The following is a 26,234-nucleotide window of genomic DNA, read 5'->3' on the forward strand; positions in this document are numbered from 1 at the left end:
ATGGAATGTCTCACATTTATGTATGTTTTCATTTCCAATACATTCGAATAAATACATATTCGTTTCAATGGCATTTACAAAATCACCTCTGACATTTTAAGTTAAACAAGTAAGATTATTTTTGTGCACGAGTGTGTTAGCCGATGCGTAGCAAAGTATTTTAGGAACAACACTTGAAACAAATTCTTGTAGGACTAACTAATGAAAAATTTCTTTGTAATCGAAGATCATAATACCTTTTAAGGTGTGGTAATATTATAATGGGATTGAGATACGATACTCTCGGATCCGGATCCAGATCCGTAACATTGGATCCGCATCCAGATCCGTAACATTGGATCCGCATCCAGATCCGGAACTTTCGGATCCGGATCCGTTTGGCCATCCCTAGTCTCTTTAATTCGGAAAGTGTTGTTTATTTTTGAATGTTGGTTTCCAAGAGACACGTATCGCTGCAGTCTGAAAGCTTCCTTTCGAACCAATTCACCACGAGAAAATGCACTTGTCGCTTGGACTGGACTGTTGTTTTCTCAGTACCATGCATCGTGTCGCCTCGATCTGTTGTACTCGTATGCAAGGTGAATTGTTTCCTTTAGAGTAAAGGGGCTGTTGCTTGTCGCTTCGGTGTGTAATCTCCGTGCCACTTGAAAGGGAATCCTCAGTGATCAATGCAATTTTTCGAACCGAAGCGACACGACAAGCTGCACGTGTCGCTCAGATTTCCAATGGCGTGTATTTTGCCGCCTGAGACTTGATTTCCCATGAGCGGTAAATGCTTATTTATAGACTAAATTGACCTGTGTCACTTGTCATTGTCACTTCGGTACGAATCACTGCTGTCGCTTCGGTTTGAAACTTCAGTAAGAGGCGTGCCTTTCACCACAACACAATACGCAGATAAACCATCAACATGTTTGTAACAAAATGCAAGTCGTACAAATCCTTTCCGGGTACCAATCCTTTCTTCGTTCTGCTTGTATCAACAGGTTTCGTCTCTACGTCCTTCGGAAACCTAGGAAGTGATACTTGACTCAATATTTTTTTCCCGATCGAACTGTACAAGCATACGCTACACAGCTGACACCCTATTTCCTTGTAAAAGAATCTCCACTTTGCCCTTTCATATTAACGTCCATAGCACCGTAAGCGTAACCGGATGTTCGAGGGGGACCAGACCGGTGCGCATGCTCCGCAGTAGCTCCGCCTTTAACACCGTCTATATATAATATTCATGAAATATCTTCTGTGCTTTACTTACTGATGGTGATTTTTTTCCCTGAAAACGCGAATATGCATTCGCATTCCGAATAACTTTAATTTGTTTCAGAGCTTTCCGAATTTAACGTCATTCTTGGTGCACCGGTCTGTTGCACGGTGGTGAATTCTGGAAAGCGCGGAAAAAGTTGAACAAGGTAAAGAAAAAGAAGAAGATAGCATGTTGCTTGCTGTTGCTGTGTTGTTATTTGGATGATGTGGAGGTGGTGCGTGTGTTGGTAAATAGGTTTTTCATTTTTATTTATATTGCGGAAAATGTAGTGAATTTTAAAATTATTATAGATTTGACTTGATTGCCGCTTTTGTATTTTTAACTGTATAAGTTAGCACAAAAATAGAATAATTTCATCATTTGTGTTTTAATTAATGTTAAATATGTTACATTTATAGTATCCGGCTTAAATCGTACATGTACTTGAATAAGCAGTAGAGGTACTTTCAATGGTATTGTTCTTGGTCAGGTATCAAATGGCTTGAAGTGAAATATGGCTCTTTGTAGTCGCGAATAAGTTCTACACTGCCAACGTCATCATAAATTCAGCTGTGAATGCAGTAGAATAAGGTGTATTGGCAGCAGGGGTTCCCCCCCCCCCACCAAGACCAATGGCGCATCCCCCCAAAATGGAGCGATTTTACAATACAGGGAATTTCTCCATTTTGTTTGAAATTCGGCATACTCACTAATTTTGGCCCCCTAATCACGAATCTGCAGTCAAAATTTGGCGCTCACACGTGGAAATAGCAAAATAATCGAAATTAAGTTCTTATTTCGGTAACGGTAGGGTAAGCCGGAGACGGATTTCTTAAAATTTACAGGAGAAAAGACGAGAAAGTACTTACGGAATTGTGTTGTTGAGGACTTTCCGAAGTCGGAGGTATTGTTTTTTAGAATCGTGCTACGTTTCTTGCCCGTAAGTAAGGTATTTTTCGTCAATCATGCATCTCCGTTGTGCGATAGCTCGTTCCGCCATTACCGTTGACTACGTGAATCAAATGTTCCGTGCGTTTGGTTATGTAACCCCCTCACAGTGTAGCAACCACGCGGAAGTTTGACAAGATGACGTGTGAGCGTTTTTTTTTTAACACTGTAGTTTACGTCCTTTTCATAAGGAATACGTGTCATATATCGTTGGAAAGCTTATTTTATAAGGAATTCAACAACGTAAATCTCAAAGCGAGCAAAAATTTCTTGAAGGAGTAAATCGAGAAAAACCGATGTTGTCCGGATATGCGCAATTGAACGTACTGAGGAATTTTTTAGATGATGAAGCACATATTTAGGGGTGAAATGAGTGCTAATGGAACCTAACCTAACAGGCCTAACCTAACCTCATAGGCATACCTCGACCCCGTGAATGGATAGTGGGGATATCGTGAACAGAAAGTGTAAAAAGAAAAAGGTACTTACCCGAAGAGATGCCGGGTGCCGCACCACGATCGAGCAGCGCGAACGCAAAGAAGCAATCACCATGCAGATAAAGACGTAAAGTAGAGTCTAGCCTCAATTTTAGCTTAAAAACCTTTTGTGAATAGTTTGTGCGGCATTTATCGGTTCATAAGTTTTGAAACACTGCACATCAGCTGACGATACTTGCATATCAGCTGACGATAGACAACGTGAGTCAAAATTTGCCCGCCGAATTAGCAACGACCAATAAATGATTATAATGTTAAAAATAACGCTTTTTTCATGGGAAAAAAAGTTATCGCCAGGTTAAAAAATCTTCCGCACTGCATATGAGGTAAGTAGCAATGATTTTTATTTGAAAACAACCGAGTATTAAGTGTCTCCGGCTTACCCGAATTTCCCGCCGGTTCCGGGCTCCGCCCCTGGGGTAATCGACCTACCGCCCCCAACCGCTATCGCGGCCCCGCCTCCGCTCCGCTCCGGCTTCCCGCCTATATCTATAGACTCCCTGTTAAGGGCATGTTAGAAAGTGGCCGGATTCACCTGCCCCCAAATAAGCGCCAAATTTATACGTGAGCGCCAAATTTTAAGTGCAGATTCGTGATTAGGAGACCCAAATTAGTAAGTAACCGAAAATTCAAACAAATTGGAGAAATTCCCTGTATTGTTAAATTATACCCTTTTTTCATAACTTTGCTGAACACTATACTTGATCTGCCCCTCCTCCCATCACTCAAGACCACCCCTAAAATCGTTGACCATAATCGAGAATATCGCTTGTCTTGTAATGCAGCTGTAGTATAAAAACTTCACATTCACCTCATTAAAGTGCCAAACACGCATGCTCGCAACACGTTACTGTGAGTGAAGAGAGCAAGAATATTTCTTCATCCATTTCTTTGCAGGCTTTCAAGAATATTAGTTTAATGGGGTGTCAATACTTTCTTAAGATCCATTCCAGAGATATTTAGTCTTTTCCAGCTTCTACTTTAGCACGTTCGAGGTCAAAAACTTGTAAACTGAAATTGGTAACAGTTCGTTATATCGGCGACACATTTCTTAATTTTTACAGAAGAAACTACTTACGGAAATGAGTTTCTCCAAGCTTCCCAATGTTCGTCGAGGTATTTTCTTTCATCGTGGAATATATTTGACTGGAAAATCATGTATTTTTCAAGAGAAATATCTCACCGACGCTCAATTGCCATTGCTTTTGCTACGTGAACAGCATGCTGCGTATGTTTGATGACGTAAGCCTCTTGTCAGTGTTTCCAACCCCCCTTTTTTCACTATGCTTGCCTAACCCAACCAAACCTAACCTTATCGGAAATGGTTTGTGGGGCTATCCGTCAGCTACCATGCATAATGGTTCGTGGGGCTATCCGGGAATGGTTCGTGGCACTATCCGGGAATGGTTCGTGGGGCTATCCGTCAGCCACCTGTGCATAATGTAAAATTTTCGCACGTGATGAACACGATAGTAGGTATTTTTTTTTGTGAAGAAGGTTGGAAACACTGCATACCCACAACTTGAATAAAAAATGTGCCCACCATATTGTGTGTTACAGAAGCGAAGAAATGAATCAAAAAAATCACTCTCTATGTAAAAAATTGTGTTTGTTTTTGTGTAAAAGGCATAATGGCACCTTGAACTATGTTCCGCAATACACAAATGGTAAGTACAAACCATGCGAAACACAAAATATCCGATTTTAATGTGTGTCAGATATAACGAACTGTTACCCCGAAATTTAATGTTTGAACTCTCTCTCCACTACAGAAATTCCTTGGCAATCCAAGATTAAAGCTTTATCAAGAGCTTTTTATCTCCTTCCTTAAATTTAATACTCAATCTCCTACCACCAAAATTTCCATGCCAATTGTAGACTAACTAAAATATAAAATACACGCCCCCCACAAATCTCGATGGCGCATCTTGCACCATAATCCCGCCTGTGGGCACCCCTGATCAGCAGTGAATGGGAATGCCGTATATTTCCTTTAAAACTATGCATATTGTGACTTTAGGAACTTCATATATTTAAATGTACCTATTACGTAGAACCAGGAAATAAAAAAAAATAATTACTGATGGAATATATGTTATTATTTTTTTACAGCCATTACGTAGAGTATTGACATGGTGATTGCTGTCACATTCAGATTCATTGTGTGCATCCATGTAACAAAGCCTGCGTGAATAATTTGCAACTTAGGATGCTGTAAATGGAATTAAAAGGAACACTTCAAGGAAGAACTTAATTTTTTTGTTTCTGTTCTAAAACCATTCATCATGTCTACAAGCAGAGCATATGTAATGACACTTGCAAACAGCATTATTGGTGTCAGTGTTCTTGCAATGCCATTTTGCTTCAAAGAGGTAAGGTCATGTGTGTTATTGTTGTGAGACATATTTAGAAAGTAAGTACTGCAGAGCCATCTGCTGAGCGCATGCGTTAATTGTGGGAAATGAATGATGAAGAGTGGCAGAACTTTTCATCCTGAAATAAAATGCACTGAGAATCTGTGATGTTAAAAGATGTAAACATAAGGCTTCATGCCCAAGAGGAATAAAGTATAAATTTGAAAGTTTTAAAACCAATATTTATATTAAAAGGTGCTTGTTTTAAACTTTATAATTCTGCTTATTTGCTTAGATGCATGAAAACATGTTTTCAAGTTCAATACAATACATCCACCATCTTGATTTACAGTTGTCATACTTTTTTACAGCAAAGAATTCTTTCCATATTACTTGGATCTGAAGTGAAAGATAGTAATCATTCTTTTCCCACAATTGAGGCATGCGCTTAGCAGATGCCTCTGAAGTACTGTTAATATATTTTCAAATAATTTTATTTTTATTAGAAGAGCCATTCCCTTACACTATCTTCTACACAGTTTGAATATTTGAGACGTTAATGATGATGGGATACCAATTTCTGCATCCCTATCTTGTAGATCAAGTCTCTCTGCAATATAAAGTAAATTGAAATTGTGAAGTAACTATTTACATGATGTTAACAATCAGCAGGTCATTTGCTTATCTTAAGCATGTTAAACAAACAGAAAAACATGTAAACATGATCTGATGTTCTCATAATACAGAGCATTCCCTGACATTCGCTACGAGACTTGGCCGCAAGTGCCCAGCATCAGCGCTTGTATTTCCCGGTGAACGGGGTCTGCGACAGTCGTTTGACTCTGCTATTAAAATTACAGTTTTCATATTGTGTACTAACCTTGACTACAGAAGGTGTTGAAAATGATGTCCCTCTGCTGCAACACATTCCTGGCATCTCCAAAGGAAATTGGCATTTACACGTGCAAGTTCGTCTACTGTAATTCTCCCGATTTCTCGTACAATACTCTCTTTTAACTCACGGATGGTGTGCGGATTGTCTTTATATACTTTATTTTTTAGATTTCCCATTTTTCTTTCCACTTTTATTCAGAACTGACCCTGTTAGTTTAAACTTTTTTACGACGTTTAATATTGTGGTCCTATGTGGAACGGGAACACCAGGAAATTTCGTTGCAAAATGTCGTCGCACTTCTCCACAATTCCTCTTTCCGAAGTAAAACTCGACAAGATAAATCCTTTGTTGTAATGTAAACTTTTGTGGTGCCATATTAAGCCACAATCTTCAACACACGGACACGACACAACACAACTTCCGAGGGAGGATTATACTGGCGTCAGTCTGCATCGTCAACAGAAAGGGAAAGAGAGCGAAGAAAAACAGACTGTAACATGCCACTGTCGCGGACCCGTTCGCCGGGAAAGACATGCGCTGATGCCGGGCCGCTTACATAAAAATTACAATAACACTAAAATCCCAATAATTGATAATTGACATAAAAATTACAATTTTGTTCTCATTGCACAACTAAGCATCATAAGAAAATATAAATTTAAAAAATAATTATCTCATAGACTACAAAACTTACATTTCAGAACAAATGCTGTTGTATACAGAATCTGCAGTGTTGCCACCATATTATTTTTATTGTTGATCATAAGAAAGCAAAGTTTGCAAGATTTTCATGGAAGAATACAATCCATTTGTGGCGGCTGGTTGTTTGAAATAACACCGTAACAAACATTCTTGTAAGGAGTGGCGGCAGACCTTTTCATCCTGAAATAAAATGCACTGAGAATCTGTGATGTTAAAAGTATGTAAACATAAGGCTTCATGCCCAAGAGGAAGAGGAATAAAGTATAAATTTGAAAGTTTTAAAACCAATATTTATATTAAAAGGTGCTTCTTTTAAGCTTTATAATTCTGCTTATTTGCTTAGATGCATGAAAACATGTTTTCAAGTTCAATACAATACATCCATCATCTTGATTTACGGTTGTCATACTTTTTTTAGTGCAAAGAATGTGCACCACTACCTTCCAAGCATGGGGAGGCATTAGGGAGATAGTACTTTAATGCATGCTGAGTTATATTATTTTTCCAACAGCATTTGCCCAAATAACGAGCACTGAGGTGGTTTTCACATTGGGTAACAATATGGTATAGAGAAAACACATTTCTTCAAATTTACAGGAGAACGTACTTACGGAACTGAGTTTCTGTAGACTTTTGGAAGCTCGTGGAAGTGTTTTCCCCCTTTGTTCAACTTATTCTGCCAGTAAATCATGTATTTTTCGACATAAATGTATCTCCGATGCACAATAACTCTTGCCACCATTATCGTCAACTACGTGAATCAAATGTTCCATGCGTTCGATTATGTAACCCCCTGTTAGTGTAGCAACCACACGGTAGTTTTACAAGATGACGTGTGAAGGTTGCATTGTGAAATTTTTTTTTAAATTTAATTTTCTGTTTGCCTATCCTAACCTTCCGATTGTAGATCAATATTCACTTAAAAGCCTTCTGTGAATAGTTTGTGCATCATTGTTCGGTTAATAAGTTTGGAAACACTGCATATCAGCTGACGATAGACAACGTGAGTCAAGATTGCCCGCCATATTGTGTGTATCAAAAGCGAATTAGCAACGAACAATAAATACTTGTAATGTGAAAAATTACGCTTTTTTCAGTGTAAAAAGCAAAATCCCACGTTCAAAAATGTTCCGCTATGCATAACAGGTAAGTACAAATGTAAATAATTAGGAAATAAACAAGTGAAATGTGTTTTCACTATACCATACTACCATACTGTTACCGCACATTGTACACTGAACTTGCTGAAAATTGCTTCTGAACACATTCTTGTAAAAAAAAATTATATAAAATAAGCAACCTGTTAACAATTGATGGTATAGTGGATTGTATATTATTTTGAAAATTGCTTTTCCTTTTTTTTTTTTAGTGTGGCATTGTGCTTTCAATACTAATGCTTATCCTGAGCAGTGTTACAACACGACTAGCATGTCATTATTTAATCAAGGCAGCTGTGATGGCTAGGAGGAGGAACTATGAATTTCTAGGTACGTACTCTTTCCTCTACTCACTTACGTATATCAGCTTAACAGCAGTGTTCTACTGTTGAAATGGAATGTCTATTTTCTTGTGGTTTTTCTTGACACATTGGCAGATCTAATGAGGCATTCCACAAAAAGTGGTCCTACTCTGTGTAAATAACAAAGTGAATTAATATTAAAATTATTTTTATTTTTAATTGCATTAAGGTTTAGATATTTCTGAATTGATATAATTTACACATTTCACCAATAAAACTTACTAGCATCTACAGCCTATGTGCTCACATACAAATGAAGTCAATATTTGCTACATTTTTTAAAGCGTCCTACACGTAACATATTTTTATTAAAGCTTTTTCATGCATTCAGTCTATGTACTATCATTCTCAAGTTATTTTCACGAAGTACTTCATAATTCCATGAAGTCATTTCAGTATATGGGCCTCCCCGACGGTGCAGTACTAGTGTTGTAACCTTGTAATCTAGGGGTCCCGGGTTCGATACCCGGTGGAGGCACATAGTGGTTCAGATCCCACTTTAAACTGTAGGTCCAGTCCCGATTAGCCTTACTGTGCATAAAGTGGACTTAACCCAATCAATCAATCATTTCTTTATGAATATTTTGATGCAATCTTATGTCTAGAACCTTAAATTGTGTGTGTAAAATTGTACACGTAACACTGGAATGCCCCTAATACTAATGGGATTTGTGGTACTGTGGATGCAGTATCGCACATTTCCTCTTCTTCATTAAGTTTATAATAATACAACTTCCTTCACAGTGCACACGGAGGCATGCAGTGCCTTTTTTTGTGGAGGTATGCAATGGTACGCCGTATTAGCATGTTTTTAGAGGTTATTATTTATGAATATACCACAATGTTCTGAGTAGTTCGTATGATGAAGAACCAACCAACTTGAAGAGTACCGAAACCATTCTTCCTAGTGTCCGGAGACGAGGCCCAACATAATATATGTTCATTTTGGGTCATTGTAGGCCAGAAAAAGGTGGGTTTTATTTGTCCTTTTTTGCCTTTTTTCGGCATTTTTTTGGCTTATTGGTCCTTTTTTAGCGTTTTTTAAGGTCTTAACGGCTTTCTATTGCAACTTCACCTCCTTTCGACTATGTTTTTACTGCCCATTCTCAATTCGAATCATCATCATTTCATCACCTCTTAGACATCCTTTCTGTAGTAAAGAAATAAAGAAAAAAAAATAAATACACTAGACTCTCGCTAATCCGGCCATTCCTTGCACATATGGGTGCCGGATTCACGGAAGTGCCGGATTATTGAGTGGGTCGGAAATTATGTACTGCTATGTAGTTTAAACACATAGGGACTATACAGGCTGTACTTTACGTGTTTCCTTTTAGAAGCCATAGTATGTACTGAACTTTACTGTAAGAAAGTCAATTTCAAATACTGTACGTATGTATAGCATTGTTGAACACGATAATTCATTGTTGTGCGTGTCATTTCTGCTTGAGTGACTACTGGCCGGATGTGGGCCAGACTACTGAGAGAGCGGACTATTGAGGGCCGGATTAGCGAGAGTCTAGTGTATATTTGAACCATCCCTGAAACTAGAGAAAAACATTTTTGGACGACTGAAGCAGGTACGGTACAAGGTCCTTTAACCGTGACTTCTCTGGAAGGTCGCGCTGTAAGTGGCAACTTTCTCTTGTTGTGAAGCTTTCAGCAGGGTGTATACGACCAGACAGCATGCGCCTGCAAAGATCTCAAGTCAGATAAGGAGGTGTCGTGCATATTCATTAAATATGTAATTAAAACTGAAATTATTAATTAATTTGGATCACATTTATACGTTCTTTTTTCCGTTTTTAGGTCCTTTTATTTATATTTTTAGGTATTTTTATAGTTTTTTTTTTGGCAATTTATAGGTCTTCAACTTCCGAGCCCTAGTCATAAGGTTTGTCTATATTAAAATAATTACACATATGCAGCAAGCATAAAATAAAAAAATATCACGTCCAACGAATATAAGCAACTACGCTGAGAGAATTCACGATAGGTGGAGCGTAAATGCTGTTCGCAATCATCTCCGCTTTTGTTAATACGTGAAAAAGTCGCGAAATTGCATTGGCTTTTCTATTAGGTGCATTCAAATGAAAAGGTCCATTTCCTTGCAGAAACATGATTACAGTAGTTGACTACACATATTCACCGTATGAGGTAAGACACTGGTCCCACTTTGAAACAAGGTTATGAATTCCTTGGTAGAAGAAGTCCTTGTGCTGGGAATGAAACCATTCCCTGACAGCTTTTGCAACTCAGGACTCGAGGCAAAGCGTCGTCCTCTGAGGTGTTTCTTCATAGGTCCGAAAATGTGAAAATCACATGGACTCAAGTCAGGACTGTAGGCAGGGTGGTCTAGCACTTCCAAATGGAATCATTGCAACATATCCTGTGTCTGTCTGGCTGTATGGGGACGAGCATTGTCCTGGAGTAAAATGATGCCTTTGCTGAGTTTTCCTCGACGCTTATTCTTGATTGATGTCCGTAGACGATGCAGTGTTTCGCCGTACGTGTTTGCGTTAATTGTGTGTCCCTCCGGAAGGAACTCCACTAGCAGTGGCCCTTGGTCATCGAAAAATACTGTCATCATAAGTTTGCCGACTTTAGGTAGTGACTTGCTTTTCTTTGGTTTTGGTGATCCTGTATGCTTCCATTCCATACTGCCCCTCCTTGATTCTGGCTGGTAATACGGGCAGATGGATTCATCTCCAGCAATGATTTTGCTGATAATGTCCTCACCTCCATTCCTGTATCGCATCAAATGAGCCAATGACATTCCCATTCTGCACATTTTTTGTTCCTCTGACAAACACTTTGGCACCCATTGTGCGCACACTTTCCTGTAAACCAGTCTGTGCCTCACAATGTCATGCACACTACCCAATGACACGTTCACTTGTTCGCTAATGGCTGCCAGGGATATCCGTCTGTCTTCCTGAATAAGGTTGTCAATAGCAGTCACTGTCCAGTCAGGAATGCGATTTTTCAACTGTCCCGGCCGAGCATCGTCCTTCAATGTGTTTCGTCCACCACGAAAACGCCTACACCATTTTCTCACTGTTTTGTCCGATACACATTTTTCATACACAACTTTCATTCTCCTTTGAATGTCTGCTGGATGTACTCCTTCCGCATGAAGAAACCGAATGACACCCCGCTGTTCTTCCTTGGACACGTCCCTTAATGGCAGCTCCATTGTTCAGCACAGCGTTCCAGCTGGAGGGAAGAAAGTGAAGGTGATTAGATAACGGACACGTGCTACCTGGACACACTTGCGCATGCGCAGATGCCTCATTACTAAAACGTCACATATACCTGTGGGTATACAAAACACATGAAATTACTGTCTCGTATAAAACGCTTTTTTAGAAAATATGAAATGGACCTTTTCATTTGAATGAACTAAGTACATACATGTAAAGCCTTGAATTCTGAAGTTGTGTATATTTGGCTGTTGTTTACATATCAAAATTAATTTCATTGTTAATTTAACTACATTGTTACTTGTTTCGGTCATATATCTATCAAATATTGAGTTTCTCAAAATATAAGCAGTAAATTCTGTGTAGGCGTATGCAGTGGGACATTTCGGGTAAAAGCTGTTTTGACCGGGTTCTGCAATTTGCACACAAAATAAAATGTAAAAGATTCTACAGCATATTATGCTTTTATGATTTTACGTGAAATGATTATCAAAGGATACTAATGTTCGACTGACTAAAGCAACGTACAAAAAAGGATAAAAATAACAAGGTTCCCGCAAAGAAGGTGGATGGAATATAACGTCGAGAGGCTGAAATTTGGTGATTTTCGCATTCGTGTGACACTTGTTCGTAGAAGGTGCATTGTCTTTCTACAGAGAAGCAATGAAGAACAGTTTTTCGTATGTGTAAGTTATGGTGCGAGAGCAGGATGGCCGAAAATCCGAGATAAAAGGTGTGGACAGTCTTTGTTCCAGAACTCCCCACCGTTCCACGGAGGTAAGCTGAAATTTAGCTTCTTGTGTCATATGAGCTCATTAAAACATATTGTTAGGTAGATCTACCTTATTCGCGACAAATTCTTGTAGCATGCTAGTGTGTGCGTCGTGAAGAAAATCAGAAAATATTAACTCCAAACAACGTGGCTTGAACGCGATGGCGGATAACACCATTGTTGACAAAATTTGGTTTCTCTTATAAGAAGGATGCGAATCTGGTTCAAAACACGAGACACAATTGGGAATATATGTAAATATTAATGTACGTTTTTATATCCCAGTTTTGTTGTGGGGAATAAATTAATATTACGTCCCAACATGGATCAAGGTCACGTGCCCTTATATGGAAATCTTCCCAGCTGGTAAAGTTAATGCAGGAAGAGTAAAAACGTATCATGGGTTGCATAGATATTCATAGCAAAAATAGACTTAGAATATTCGCTGGTGTTATCGAAATGTCATTCTTCGTTAGATACGTATTTGCCGGGAAACACTTATCCAATATTTTGTTTACGGCAACACATGTACATTGAAGCCGTACACTAATTACTAGTGTTGTAACTATGAGTTTAAGAATGCAGTGAAGTTGTCGCAATAACATTTCCTCAGATTAAAGTAAATGAGATATATCCTTGAAACTTAAATACCAGCCGTTATTTGTTGGATCAGTCGGATGTTGGTTTGTTTTCATTTATGAAAGAATTATGCAATAAGGTTCATGCTGCACGTTGGTGGCAAGTCTGTAGTTTGTTCGTCATAAGATTTTTTTTTATTTATTTATTTGAGAAATCCTGAATACAGAGACAATCCATTTTATATCAGGATATCAACAGCGAGAAAAATAGAAATTAACAAATGAGAAGCACGCACACATATGTAACAAGAATAATACAATAAAAATAATAAAAATTAAACAATAATAAAACAATAACAAGGGTATAACAAATATTAATATTAGTACCATTTCAACCCATGATAATGCACAAAGATTGCGCAAGTTGCTTGTGTTGGTATACTAATCATTGTTGTTTCCTTTCAGGAGAGGGAATTCTGGGTGAGTTCTGGTCATGAAAAGTACCGTAGTTAAGCCTATTTAACAAGGGTGCTTTCTAGTTCAAGTACAAAAGGGAAAATCAATACCTATAAAGCATTATTACATCAATATCAGAACAAAATAAGTGTGTTAACTCAGACCTGCTTATTAATAGCTTCAAGGTTAGGCATATCATATGAAATAGGGAGGGGATGAATTTCTGTAATGTGCTAATATTTGTACGAGGTTGGTGCAAAAAGTGTTACCTTAATGTTACAGGTAAAGAAAAACTATTCGGTGTGAGGCCACGTTCACTCTAAAAGGGAAGTAATAGAATAATGTCCATAGAAAAATCAATTTGTATTCAAAATTTGATTTATTTATTGTATTAGCAATTACAAATTTACAATAAAATTGTTTCATCTCCATCTCATTCCCAGAATACAGTGTTCTATCTGGTAGATAGAACACTGACACTCTCAAATCAAAGTTAGTGTTGCATGCAATTGTTCTATTGTTAATTAAAGCATAAATACCTAGTTAAACATCTTTTTATAGAGGTTCAACATATCATCCTTTGCAAGGATACAAACTTTCAGCACAATGCTGACAAAGGTTCAATAAATATATCATGTCAAACTTTAAAGGGCTCTCCTAAAAAAATGAAAAATTCGACATAGAACATTTGCATTCTCGGTGGACGAACTGTTATGTAATGAGTAGAGGCACATATTTTTGGCAAATAAGAAAGCAAAATTTTGGCACAAAAACCGAGTCAATTAAGTATTCAAAAGCGGTAAATAAAATAAAATTTTGCTGTTATAGCGGTGAGAAAGCGGTATATAAAATGACATTTTGGTTTTAAAAAATGTGAATATAATCCCAAAATACGAGGGGGTACCAAAAAAGAAAAACGGAATAATGCTGTGCTGGGCGGAGCTTCCGTAGTACAAATTTTTCCAGGCAGGCTAGCGTCGAGCAACTCGTTGTGAGTTCAGTGCACCCAGTGGCTTCGCTGGGGAAGGTTGTCTCTGGTCACAGTGATTTTTTTTCTTCGTAAAAGCAGTTTTGCTCGCACCTCGTTTTTTTGACGACGTAGAAGAGGTGAAGAAAAAAACGAGGAAGGAGCTGTCAGCCATCACAACAGATGAGTTTAAAAAATGTTTCCAAGAATGGAATCACAGATTGGCCAAATGTATTAAGTGTCATGGAGAGTACTTTGAAGGTGATAAGGTTTTTGTAAAAAAAAAAAAAAAAAAAAAAAAAAAACACCCTCCTACACAAAATAAACATAGCCCTTCTAATAGAACATTTATGTCGTTACCAGAAATATTAAGTTTATTCTTGTACAACGGGATCCATTTTTTCTTCTCAAATATTTACAGCAGAATTAATCAATTTTCCGTGAATAATTCTGACTTCAGAAAGTGTCGCATCCGTAAATAAACTCTGTATTTCGTGTTTATTTTGCATTATTTCGTGACAAAACAGGGTAGGAAAATGCACTTCACACCTTTCAGAAACATGAAAAATTGACGTTACAATGTGTTATTTCACATTTTGTGTTTTCGTCAAAAACTAAATATGCATTCCTCTAGTAATGAATAAGTTTGGAACTTCCATTTAACAACAATGCAATGTTTTATTTTCGAGATCTGCTGCTTACATGTTTCTCTTCTATTTTATCCACAGCCTTTCATACATTTGGACCAACTGGAAAGTTCATGGTGGAGCTGTGCATCATAGGCTTCCTCCTGGGCACCTGCATCGCCTTCTTCGTCGTCATGGGAGATTTGGGGCCTGTGATCATAGCAAAGATCCTCAACATAGAAAATACCCCATCGCTTCGTCCTAGTGTGTTGCTGGGTGAGTGCACTAGCCTAACATGTCTCGCAGAAATTTTGTTTCGAGTCTATTTTATGCTCCGAGAGGCATAAACCACATGAACATCCCCTGGCTAACCTCAAGACTTAACGAAGCATCCTCCAGCTAACATTTTCCACTTCCAAGTGTGGTCTTCCATGCTGTTTTGTACATTATACGATGACTCATTCCATAGAATGGAAATCATGTGGGAGAAAAATGGACTAAAAATCAATGTTACCCATAGTTTGTAGTGACTAGCAGAAAATGCCGCTGCGATGACGTAGTGGTTAATACATCACCTCGTAATCAAGGGGTCCCGGGTTCGATTCCCAGTGGAGGCACATTGCACGGTGATTTGGATCCCACTTTAAACTGTAGGTCCAGTTTTGATTAGCCTTTCTGTGCATAAAGTGAACTTAAAGCAACAATTCAATTCGACTAGCAGAAAATACAGTGAAGCTTCAAATTTGTTGCACAAGTGGGTATGACTTAAGATGACCGGACCCCTCTCTGATTTACTTCATATTTGACATACTTACTAATTGAGGCCTGCTAATGACGAATCTGAAGTTAAAATTTGTCGGAAACGTCTAGAAATTGCAAAATAATTGCGAACCATTGGTGCTAGCACCACGAACCATTAACGTGTGGTTAGGTTAGGCAAACATAGTTAAAATTTGGTGTTGTGAAAATTTCGTGAAAATCGACAGTTTCCATTCTGAAAACTAACGCCTTATTTTAGCTTATTTTGCAATTTCTAGACGTTTCCGACAACTTTTAACTTCAGATTCGTGATTAGGAGGCCTCAATTAGTGAGTATGCCAAATATGAATAAAATCGGAGATGGGTCTCGTCATCTTAAATCTTTCCCACAAGTGGTATTTCATAATTCCACATTGCAAATCGAATTGTTTTTCCAATTAACTTCAAAGGGCATTAACTTAACAGAAGATGGCTCTTGGAAATTATTTGGAAAAACAATTTGATTTTTCAATGTGGAAATATGAAATATCACTTGTGCAATATTTAAACTGCATTTACCGCACCCACTATGAACTCAGTTTCATGTTTTTCAGGGGACCAAAATAAAATAAAATGAAATACAGAAAAATATAAACACGGCTTTTTACGGTAGTGAGAGCATGAAGAGAGAATGTATAATGCGAAAAATGGGAAATCCAAAAATGTAAAATTTGCAGGTTCACTATATAATGTGCATAAACACTAAACGCAATTGTCACATCAAATCACAAATGTAATCTGAAAAAATACATTTTCTTTTCCAATTATAGGTTTGGCAGCGTTTGTTGTGCTACCATTGGGTCTGCTTCGTAATGTCGACAGCCTGACTGCATTGTGTACAATTTCTATTGGGTTTTACTTGTGTTTAGTTGCAAAGGTAAGCATGCATTCATAGATATTACCAAAATTTGGTCCAAAAATAAAAATTTGTAACCTAAAAGATATTCATAATTTGGAAAAGAGAGACGCGGTAGTATATAAATATGGAGAAACTATTACTCACTTTTATCCGCGAAGCTGTTTTTTCTTTTTCGATTAGCACTGTGTTCAGTTGAAAGATGGCTGACAACAAACAGAATCCCTGCTCTAGAGGTACAAAAGATTACCAGGCTATTGGAAGTTTTTCTAAAACACAACTTTCAGTTTGAAGATAAATTCTACAATCAATCCGAGGGCCTTGCAATGGGCAATCCGCTATCAGCTCCTTTAGCCAACATCGTCATGCACCTAGCTGAAAAAGAGATACTCCACACACCAGAACTACAATACATCCGATATGGAAGGTACGCAGACGACACAATAGTCGTATACAAAAAGACAGAAGAACTCAACCTTCTAGTGAACAAGCTAAATAGCATCCACCATAGGCTCAACTTCACCGTAGAACAAGAAAAACATGGTAAAATCAACTTCCTGGACATCACCATCAGCCGTGCACTTAACAAATTCACAACCACTGTGTACAGGAAACCGGATGCAGGCAACCAGTACATACATGCTCTCTCTAGCCATCCCCCCCAAGCAAAAAGCCAATGTGTGGCTGAACTTTTATCGAAGAGCCTTCTCCTACTGTTGCAGAGAAGAGGATCTACGAGAGGAGATAGCCACCATCACTGAAATAGCCCTAAAACATGGCTACACTGAAGCACAACTTTCCACTTGGTGCAGTAAAGCGGAAATACAGGTCAGACACCCTAACCAACCACAATCAACCTCCAGCGGCCAATATAAATGGTTTGCCTTCCCCTACCATCCCACCACTTCCATAATAAACTGAACAAACACAAACGGTACTTCCTCTCCCCCCTTGATAACCCAGGTGTATACGATGCAGAGTGTGAATGCAAGGCTCATTACATCGGCAGGTTCATCAGATCTGTCAATGAAAGAATCCAACAGCACCTAGCAGATGCGAAAAAAGCCCAACCCACTACTGGTCTTGCTAAGCATATCAAATACAATAGCCATAAAATTCAAACACACTGCCCACATGCTCGTAGACACCAAAATCAAGGAAACGCACGCCATAATGCACTTCCCGCACGAGCTAAACATCGATAGCGGGCAAGCGCACCACACTTGGATTCCCCTACTACAACAGTTATCGCCCGAAAATAGCAGACAACACAGACCGAGATGCACAGTTAACAACAGCACACCTAGCGGCAGCCAGAGAACTACAAACAAAAGACGCATGCCAAGCAACAGTACAGCAAGTTCCAACGAGGATGGTGGCAGTGGCCACTGAAATTAATCGAAAAAGAAAAAAACAGCTTCGCAGATAAAAGTGAGTACTAGTTTCTCCGTATTTAAAAGATAATACTGAAATTTCAAAACATGCCTTTTTATTGAAGCACTTTACAAAATCATTTTGCACTAAAGTGCCCTCTACAGGATATTGTTATCCCTATAACGAAATAAACTACAAACTGGTTTAATATTTCTTTGGTAAAATGGATATTCCTTCACGTAATTGTAACATCTTTCTAAGAGAAGGTCAAAGAGGGAAGAAAAAAAATACTTTTGCTTTAGTGGTGCAGGCATGATTTTATAATCAGTATCTGGTGAAATGTTTTTTTTAAGCCAAGTATGATCGACAATATGCATTCATGTGACCAATACAGCCAGTGTCATCATATTCATGAAAACTAGAAATAGTTTTAATTAACGTAAGCATGGATAAACAATCTAGGTTAGTTATTAATAGGGTTTGAATAATTATGCATTTTTAAAGCACATATTTTTGGTAAATAAAAATGCAAAATTTCTGTACAAAAACAGTCTATTTCGGGTTCAAAAGCTGTAAATAAAATAAAATTTTGGTGTTATAGCGGTGAATAATCACATCAAAAGTGCTATATAAGATGACAATTTGGTTTTAAAATTGTGAACATAATCCTAAATTTGATTTAAAACTGCACTTATTACACAAAATAAACTTTTCCCTTCTAATAACACATTTATGTAGTTACCAGAGTATTAAGTTTATTCCTGTGTAAAGGGGTCAATTTTTGATCTTCAAATATTTACAGTAGAATTAATCAATTTTCTGTGAATTGCATAACTCACAGGATACTTCAGACTTCAGAAAGTGTCGCGTTGGTATATAAATGGTAAATTTTGTGTTTCAGAGTATATTTCACGTTTTGCAGTTCATTTTGCATCATTTCGTGACAAAACAGGGTAGCAAAATGCACCTCACACCTTTCAGAAACCTGAAAAATTAACATTCCAGCATGTTATTTCATATTTCATGTTTTCGTCAAAAACGAAATATGCATGCCTCTATGCATTTTGCATATGCAAATGCATATTTAAGGATGTTTAACTAAAAATGCATATTTCATATGCAGGTGCATATTTGCATGAAAATACTTTGATGTTGTGCATATTTTTGAAGCCACAACGAACACCGAGCATATACTGTACCGGGTGTCCCAGAAGTGTTTCCCTGATTACAAACTTCATTCATATCTGCTATATGCAAGGTAGAGATGTGAGAAGTGGTGCCAAAATGTTGGAAAACTAACCAGGTTTATTTGTTGCAGATTTCAGTAATGTGGCTGTAGTGTAGCAGTGTCAGTGCCAAGGAATCCGGAATTAATGCTCTTGACATCGGGTGGCATCTTTCCATATAATGTTTCTTGGACTTGACGATTTGGAAATGAAGATAAATTCCATTTTTTAAATACCAACTTATTGATGGCAGATATTCTAGACGAAAGAATTCTGTACATTTGAAAGTTCCTCCGCACTGTTATTGGTGACCGGGTCTCGTGATACTAGAGGACATGCTGAGCTTTTTCCTGATTTGTGAATATTTCCGGTTTTCTGCGCACTGACACTGCTACACTACAGCCACGTTACTCAAACCTGCAACAAAAGAAACTTGGTTAGTTTTCGAACATTTTGGCACAACTTTCACATCTCTACCTTGCATATAGCGGATAGGAATAAAGTTTGTAATCAGGGAAAGGCTTCTGGGACATCCGGTATTTATTTTTCTTGTCCTCGCTTCTCTTCTCTTTATCTTTTCTCTGTCTTTCTTCTTTCAACAACTTCAAACAAGCATCAAAATTATAGACGACATTAAAGAGGCCCTCGCCCAGTTTGAAGATCCTGTGTATGTACAGAAATTGGATGCAGTATTGAAAAAGAACAGTGGATATGCAACAATGGTGAAAGTTTGCAAAATTCTGTATACAAATGGACAACGTGTGGATGATCTGAAAATAGATGTGTCTGACTTTGTTGCCCTAAAATACAGTCCACTTGTACCTTGCGTAGTGGAACGTGTGTTTTCTGAATATAAGACTATTCTAGCTAAAAACAGAAGGAGTTTCAGAATCGAAAATTTGAGACATCATGTTGTTATCAAATGCAATCATAATCTGTAATGTATTGTGCTTCATTTAATGCAGAACTATATTAGTTTTAAAAAAAATATGTGTAACGAATGAGCATTCAGAATAATGTGTATTCATTGCCTGGCATGCAATCTTTTATAGTTTGTAATATACAGCATTTATAAATTAAACTGGTTTTTAAAGTGCATATTTTACACTTTTTAGTGCATATTTGCATATATATTTTGCATTTTTTTAGTGCAAATTTATCCGAGCCCTAGTTATTAATATGCCTGATCACTGGGGTCCATATAAGTTATTTACGTCCATTCAAATTTCTTTAACTAACTAACTGTTAAGCATTCTTAAACCCGAAGGTTTAGCAACACAAGCCTTCCATCTGTTCATATCCTGGGCAAGATCAATCCAATCTTTTCCATCCTTACCAATTTCCTTTAGGACCATCTCAACGTTATCTCTCCATCTTCGTCTTGCCTTCCTACAGGTCTCGTACCATCAGGTTTCCCAACAAGAATCCTGTAAACTCTTCTTTCCACTCCCATTTGTGCCACATGGCTTGGCCTGCTAAGCCTTCTTGATTTAATTATTCTAATGATATCTGGAGATGTACAAATTATGCAAATTTCTTTACAGGTTATAATTGAGGCAAGGACTCACCTAATGGCAGGCGATTGGCTAGAGAATGTTCATCTATGGAGACCATCTGGTTTACTCCAGTGCATCCCCATCTTTTCTATGGCCTTGTCTTGTCAAACGTAAGTTACATGCTTTCTTAATATCTGTAACAACTGTTAATAAAAGTGCATGGAAGTTTATTATTGTTATTGTTGTTGTTGTTACAAAGTTCTGACTGACCCAGTGTCTGGGTACAGTATGGTCACTTTTAGTCTCGCTGCCAGAGTTCCATGGCTTTGAGTCCCAGCCTGAGCATGACCCAGCCTGAGCATGAATGTTCTTTGAGAGTTTTAGTTTTGTAGAGTCGACTTTTATGCACAGAAAGGATTATCGGGACTCAACGTACAGTTTAAAGTGGCGTCTGCGACTGTGTCTGAAAGGTACAAAGAGAAGACTTGAAGTGACACCACCTAGTGCAGTTTGAAAACCCCAATTAAATAAGCAATTGAGACCACAGCATGGAGCATGCATCGTTGCAGGCTTGAGTACTTGACTCGTCCTCTTTTTCCTTTGATGGAAATCACAGAGGTAGAAAGCCAGCAAGTTGTTGGTTGAAGTTTTTCTAATTTGTGGAAAAGTATGTATAAGAACATATAAAAATGCTATGCGATTTCTATGGTGAAAAACAAGTGTTTGAAACACGAGAGGAACAACATATCCTCAGTTTTATCGTTTTTGATGCTGCAGTCGAAGTGCAATTCGAGAGACCAAGACCGAACTGCGAGACCATTCTCAGCAGTGGCGGCTGCTTAATACATGCTACCGTGCTATAGCACGTTACTCAATTTACTAAAATGGAAAGAAAGGAAGGGACACATTTTATAGATTGAAGAAGTTTAATAAAACACTGAAGTGAAATGAAACTTCTCACGTTAAGAGGCTCAAAAATTTGCAGCGCGCTATGTATTTTCCGCACCCTGTTAAGCTACAACGAATACCGTGCTATTGGCTTCTCAGCACGTTTTCGCCACCTTGCGGCACGCCGAAGCTGGCCGAATGCCCCTCGGTTCTGCAGGGGAGGTAGGATCGGAGCCAATCAGCTCGGGAAATCCGTCTGCTAGCGTGGTACACAGATTCACAGGACGGTAAGTGTTGTCATCTTAGTATGAGAAGAAAGTTTGCGGATAGCTTTACAGAATCAACAGACACACATTTTTTTCGCGTGGAATATGGAGCAGTCATTGTAAAGGACAGTTGTGCTCTGTTGTTCCAAGCAGTGGCGTACGTGAGGCTTGGGTTAGGAAATTGATGGGGGCTACAACCCATCTCCAAATTTTGAGTTTCGGATGAAAGAAGCAAAGAACTCTGAAACAAAAAGCAGTGTTAAATGCAAACACCCCTTAAAATGATCTCCAATTACCATTTTTGTCTTTGAATGACTTTTAAAATGAAGGTTCAAATCGGTGATTGCAAAATATGTTATAGTTTATTCCGGCCGTACGTAGAAAGCAGCTATGTGATACAGACCTTTACAATTCCAGACCCCTCGTGAAAAAAAAACCCTGCGTACGCTAGCGGCTCCAAGTGAGTGTGTAAATGTGTATGTGTTTGGGTGGGGGGGGGGGGATAATTGTTAATGCAAGAAACAACATCTACCTGTAGCATGCATCTGTGAAAAGTCATGAGCCGCCACTGATTCTTAGCATGTTCCCTTCAAGAACAGTCTTGCACCTTTTGAACACAGCCTGATCCACTGTATTCTTCCACTGGGTATTGAACCTGGGAACCTAACGTTCTTTGTGTGTGTCTGTCAATTCAATCGAATCATCACTCACCCCCATTGTCTCAATTAGCGAAAAGTGGCAGAAAAACTTTGCTAAATAACAAGAATGCACATACTTGCAAACTTCCTTTTCTCAGCAAATTTTGCATTTGAATTTTATATTTTCGTTATTTAACCTTGCTTTTCTACTATTGTAGTAATGAGGATGAGTGATGATTAGATTAAATTGATTAAGTGACACATGCTAAGGCCAGGATTCGAAAAACCCAGGAACTTTTTTATTATGAAAGTCTGCCACTGAAGCAACCTCTTCTCTGCGAACATTATCAATATTCATGTCTTGGTAAAGCTCCTGATAGGTAATTTAAATGATAATTGTTGTTTAATATCATCTATTATACACTAAACTCTAAACCATATCTTATGGGAGTGTTTTTAAGCATGGACTTTTCAAATGTGCAATGAGTACAAAACAATTATAAAAGATGTATGTACTTACTATATACCGTATTTACTCATGTATAATGTGCACTTTTTTCCAGAATTTTTGCACCGAAAAAGTGTGGTGCGTATTATGCACGGAATATTTTTTTTCATGTTTACGGAACCATACCATGTTATATATCGTAAAGCTTGAATTCTGTAGTTTCTGAATATGGCAACAGTATTCCATTCAAGATGGTGACACTAATGTGCTGATTTTTGTGGTACTTTGGATGAAAGAAAAGATAAGGAAAAAGAAAATAATAATTAAAATGTATTACTGGCCAAATAATATGACATATATGGAGTGTGTAAATGAAAGAAATCTTGTTCTGCTAACTGCTAGTTTGAGGGTCCTGAATAGGCCTCTTATAAATGTTAGATTAGTCATGGAAAAGTATATATTTTGTAGTGTTTTTTTTGTTTTTAGAAAAAGTAAAGAGAAAATTAGCAAAACCATTCATAAAAGTTTAATGGCCATTTTTCACGATTTTTCACTTTGTAATGTAATGTTCTGCAATGCAACAGAAGAAAAGCAGTGCTTTTCATATGGGATGTGTATCAGCGGTATTGGGTGAGAAATAACAAAATAACTTCCTGAGCACTGCAAATACATAAGGTAATTTTGATCTCCCTTTCTACTTTTACAGAGTAAATATAATGGTTAAAGAGTGCAAGCTTTGGGATGCTAAACACAGTGGAGGGAGAGGGGGGAGGTAGCTTTGGTTGGTGACTTACTGTTTACACAAGATAATATGCTCCTCTTGGTCCACATAGCAACAGGTGACTCACTGAATAGGTATGTCGTCACTAGCTCTTGATTGGCATGGCAACAGCTTTACGACCTACAACTAAGAAAGCCATTTCTTGAACCTGGATTATACTGCGCATTATACAGGAGATAAAATTTTAGTCACTTTTCTCTATCAAAAACCAGGGTGCGCATTATACATGCGTATATACGGTAGTATAGAAGTTGTATTTTTCTTTATTTTCGTGAAAAGTCCAGGATATCAGTGAAATGTTTACATCTCCCTTCCAACAATCATAGAAGAAGAATGAAATTGATTTTTTATCCAAATGTATTCATTTGGTGAACCATACTTGTGTTTGTATAAAGGTGGGATGTTGAATTTTATTTTCTGTGAAAACCAATGTCATTCTGACCAGAATAAATCAAATGTCAACCCTCTACATCTTATTTGATGATTTTATGATGTATGCCGTAAACAAGGGAGGTGGTAGCATGTCAGAGGCCATACTATTAGTGAATGAAGGCAGTGAGCCTTCGAAATGAATCTGAAATAACTATTAACTTGTGCAACGTGCGGAAATATGAAATTTCATGTAGGTAATCATTTGATGATATTTTTTTTGTTTTTATCCTCCTGTTTGAATAGCCTATGCTTTTTATATTAAAATCAATATTTTTAATAAAAAGCTTGCAACAAACCTACAGCAGTTCCACATGTGTAAAGGGAAAGAGAAATAGATATGAAATATCAAGAGTTGTCCTGGAGACATTTCAATTTAGTCACATGTCCCATTTATTTTATAGGCAAGTGTTCGAGATCTATGATTCCCTTCCTGACGCTTCTCACTCCAAGATGAACGAAGTGGTGAAAGCTGCCGTCAACATCTGCACAGGTGTCTACATATGTGTTGGATTTTTCGGTTATGTGGCGTTCTGCAATCAGAATTTCTCAGGTTTGTAATTAAATCAAAAGTTACGAGAGAATGGCAAATGATAGTTCACACCTCACACACGATAGAAATATTTTTGATTCATAATATAAATTTGCAGCATCACATGCTGAATTCTTCATCTAGTTACAAGCATTTAAACATGGTTTTTGAACTAACACTGTAAACTAGAAGAACTGTACAATGCAAGCAATACACACATACAAGAAGAATCACATACTGAACAATATCTTGTTTACACAGAGGATTGATATCTTAGCTGGCATTGTCATGTTGTTAGAATTGCTCACCGATAATTTTTTAAAATTAATTTCTCTGTACATATTTATTTGACAGAATTGCAGTGCCATTTTCAGCATGGCAAAAAGGCAAATTCTGTTTGTGTGCGCACGATAAATATCCCTAGATATTATTTACTGGTACAATAAGGTAACAGTTTCATAGATCGGAGATACATTAAAATCGGAAGTTTTGTTGTTTCGCATGGTTCGTACTTACCAATTGTGTATTGCGGAACATAGGTCAAGATGCCGTTATGCTTTTTACATGAAAACAAATGCAATTTTTCACATTCTGAGTTTTTTTTAATTATTATTATTCCTTTCTTTTCTTCCGGAACACACAATATGGCAGGCACATCTTGACTCACGTTGTGGCAATGCAGTGTTTCAACCTTCTTCACCAAAAAATACCTACTATTGTGTTCGTCACTGGTGGAAATTATACATTATGCATGGGTAGCTGACGTATAGCCTGGGTAGCTGATTGACAGCCCCACGAACCATGATTTTTCACTTATTTATAACGAGGAATAAAGTTGTGAGATTTTAAAACTTAAAAAAGTGCATTTGTTATGTTTTTCCTTAGAGCACAACATACACTGTGTGATTCATAAGTCTGACAAACATTTTTAAAATTCAGCACAGATAAACTCTGCAAAAAATAGTGGTAATTCTCATACCAAGTATTTGTAGGAAACCCCATAGTTGCCATAGTGTGCTTCTAGGAGACCGTAGTACAGGGTGGCTACTTGCTGGGAATTCCTTGAATTTCGGGAATTTTTGGGTGAATTATTGGCTCCGGGAATTCTCTATTTACTTTGTTAGTGTCCTTTGCAGAACAATCTATCTGATAGACGAATGATTATTGCAATTATGATATCTTGAAGTTAATTAGGTAAATTTGAGTTTAAAATTTTTGTACAATTAGCATTTTTTCCTACATTACAGTATTCAGTAACATTTGTGACTTGTGTTTGTAGATGTATTTTGAATCTGTGTATGTGAAAGGGTAAATATTAGGGATGGGACCGATTAATCGGTACTCTATCGGTAAATTTACCGATTATTTTACCGATCCGATATATCGAAAAATATCTCATAATTTAGTGCAAAATTCTGCCATTTTGTTGTAACTTTTATGGATAATCTCGATGCCCTACTTTCTAAAAAAGTAATTGTCTAAATATTCAACTTTTTACACTGCAGTCACCTCGAAACATATATTTATTAAGGAGATTAATGAACATTTCAGGTTCTTCAAGGACCATTTCTAATTTTATATCGGATCGGTAGAATATCGGTATCGGTAAATTTTATATCGGTACTTTATCGGTATCGGCCAAAATTTCATATCGGCCCATCCCTAGTAAATATAAACTTAACACCTTAAATATTTTAAATATGTTGATGAGGGAAACTGTGCAAACGTTAGAACATCGC

General features: G+C 37.6%; 1 protein-coding gene across 3 annotated transcripts in view; it reads left to right on the plus strand.

Moving 5' to 3' along the window:
- Positions 1-1,417: 1,417 nt before the first annotated feature.
- The window catches only part of LOC145999540 (uncharacterized), a 58,873-nt gene continuing 34,056 nt past the window's right edge, over positions 1,418-26,234 (plus strand). For 2 of the 3 annotated variants that reach the window (XM_083136530.1, XM_083136532.1), the window contains exons 1-7: positions 1,418-1,493; positions 4,804-5,063; positions 8,012-8,129; positions 14,866-15,039; positions 16,332-16,438; positions 20,562-20,683; positions 24,368-24,516. In XM_083136530.1, coding sequence (XP_082992656.1) covers positions 4,977-5,063; positions 8,012-8,129; positions 14,866-15,039; positions 16,332-16,438; positions 20,562-20,683; positions 24,368-24,516 — 757 coding nt within the window. In that variant the 5' untranslated portion in view covers positions 1,418-1,493; positions 4,804-4,976. The remainder of the gene's footprint in view (positions 1,494-4,803; positions 5,064-8,011; positions 8,130-14,865; positions 15,040-16,331; positions 16,439-20,561; positions 20,684-24,367; positions 24,517-26,234) is intronic. The other variant, XM_083136531.1, reaches the window with a different exon arrangement.

Source organism: Lepisma saccharinum, chromosome 15 (genome assembly GCF_977018435.1).
Source record: "Lepisma saccharinum chromosome 15, izLepSacc3.1, whole genome shotgun sequence".
Classification (NCBI taxonomy): domain Eukaryota; kingdom Metazoa; phylum Arthropoda; class Insecta; order Zygentoma; family Lepismatidae; genus Lepisma; species Lepisma saccharinum.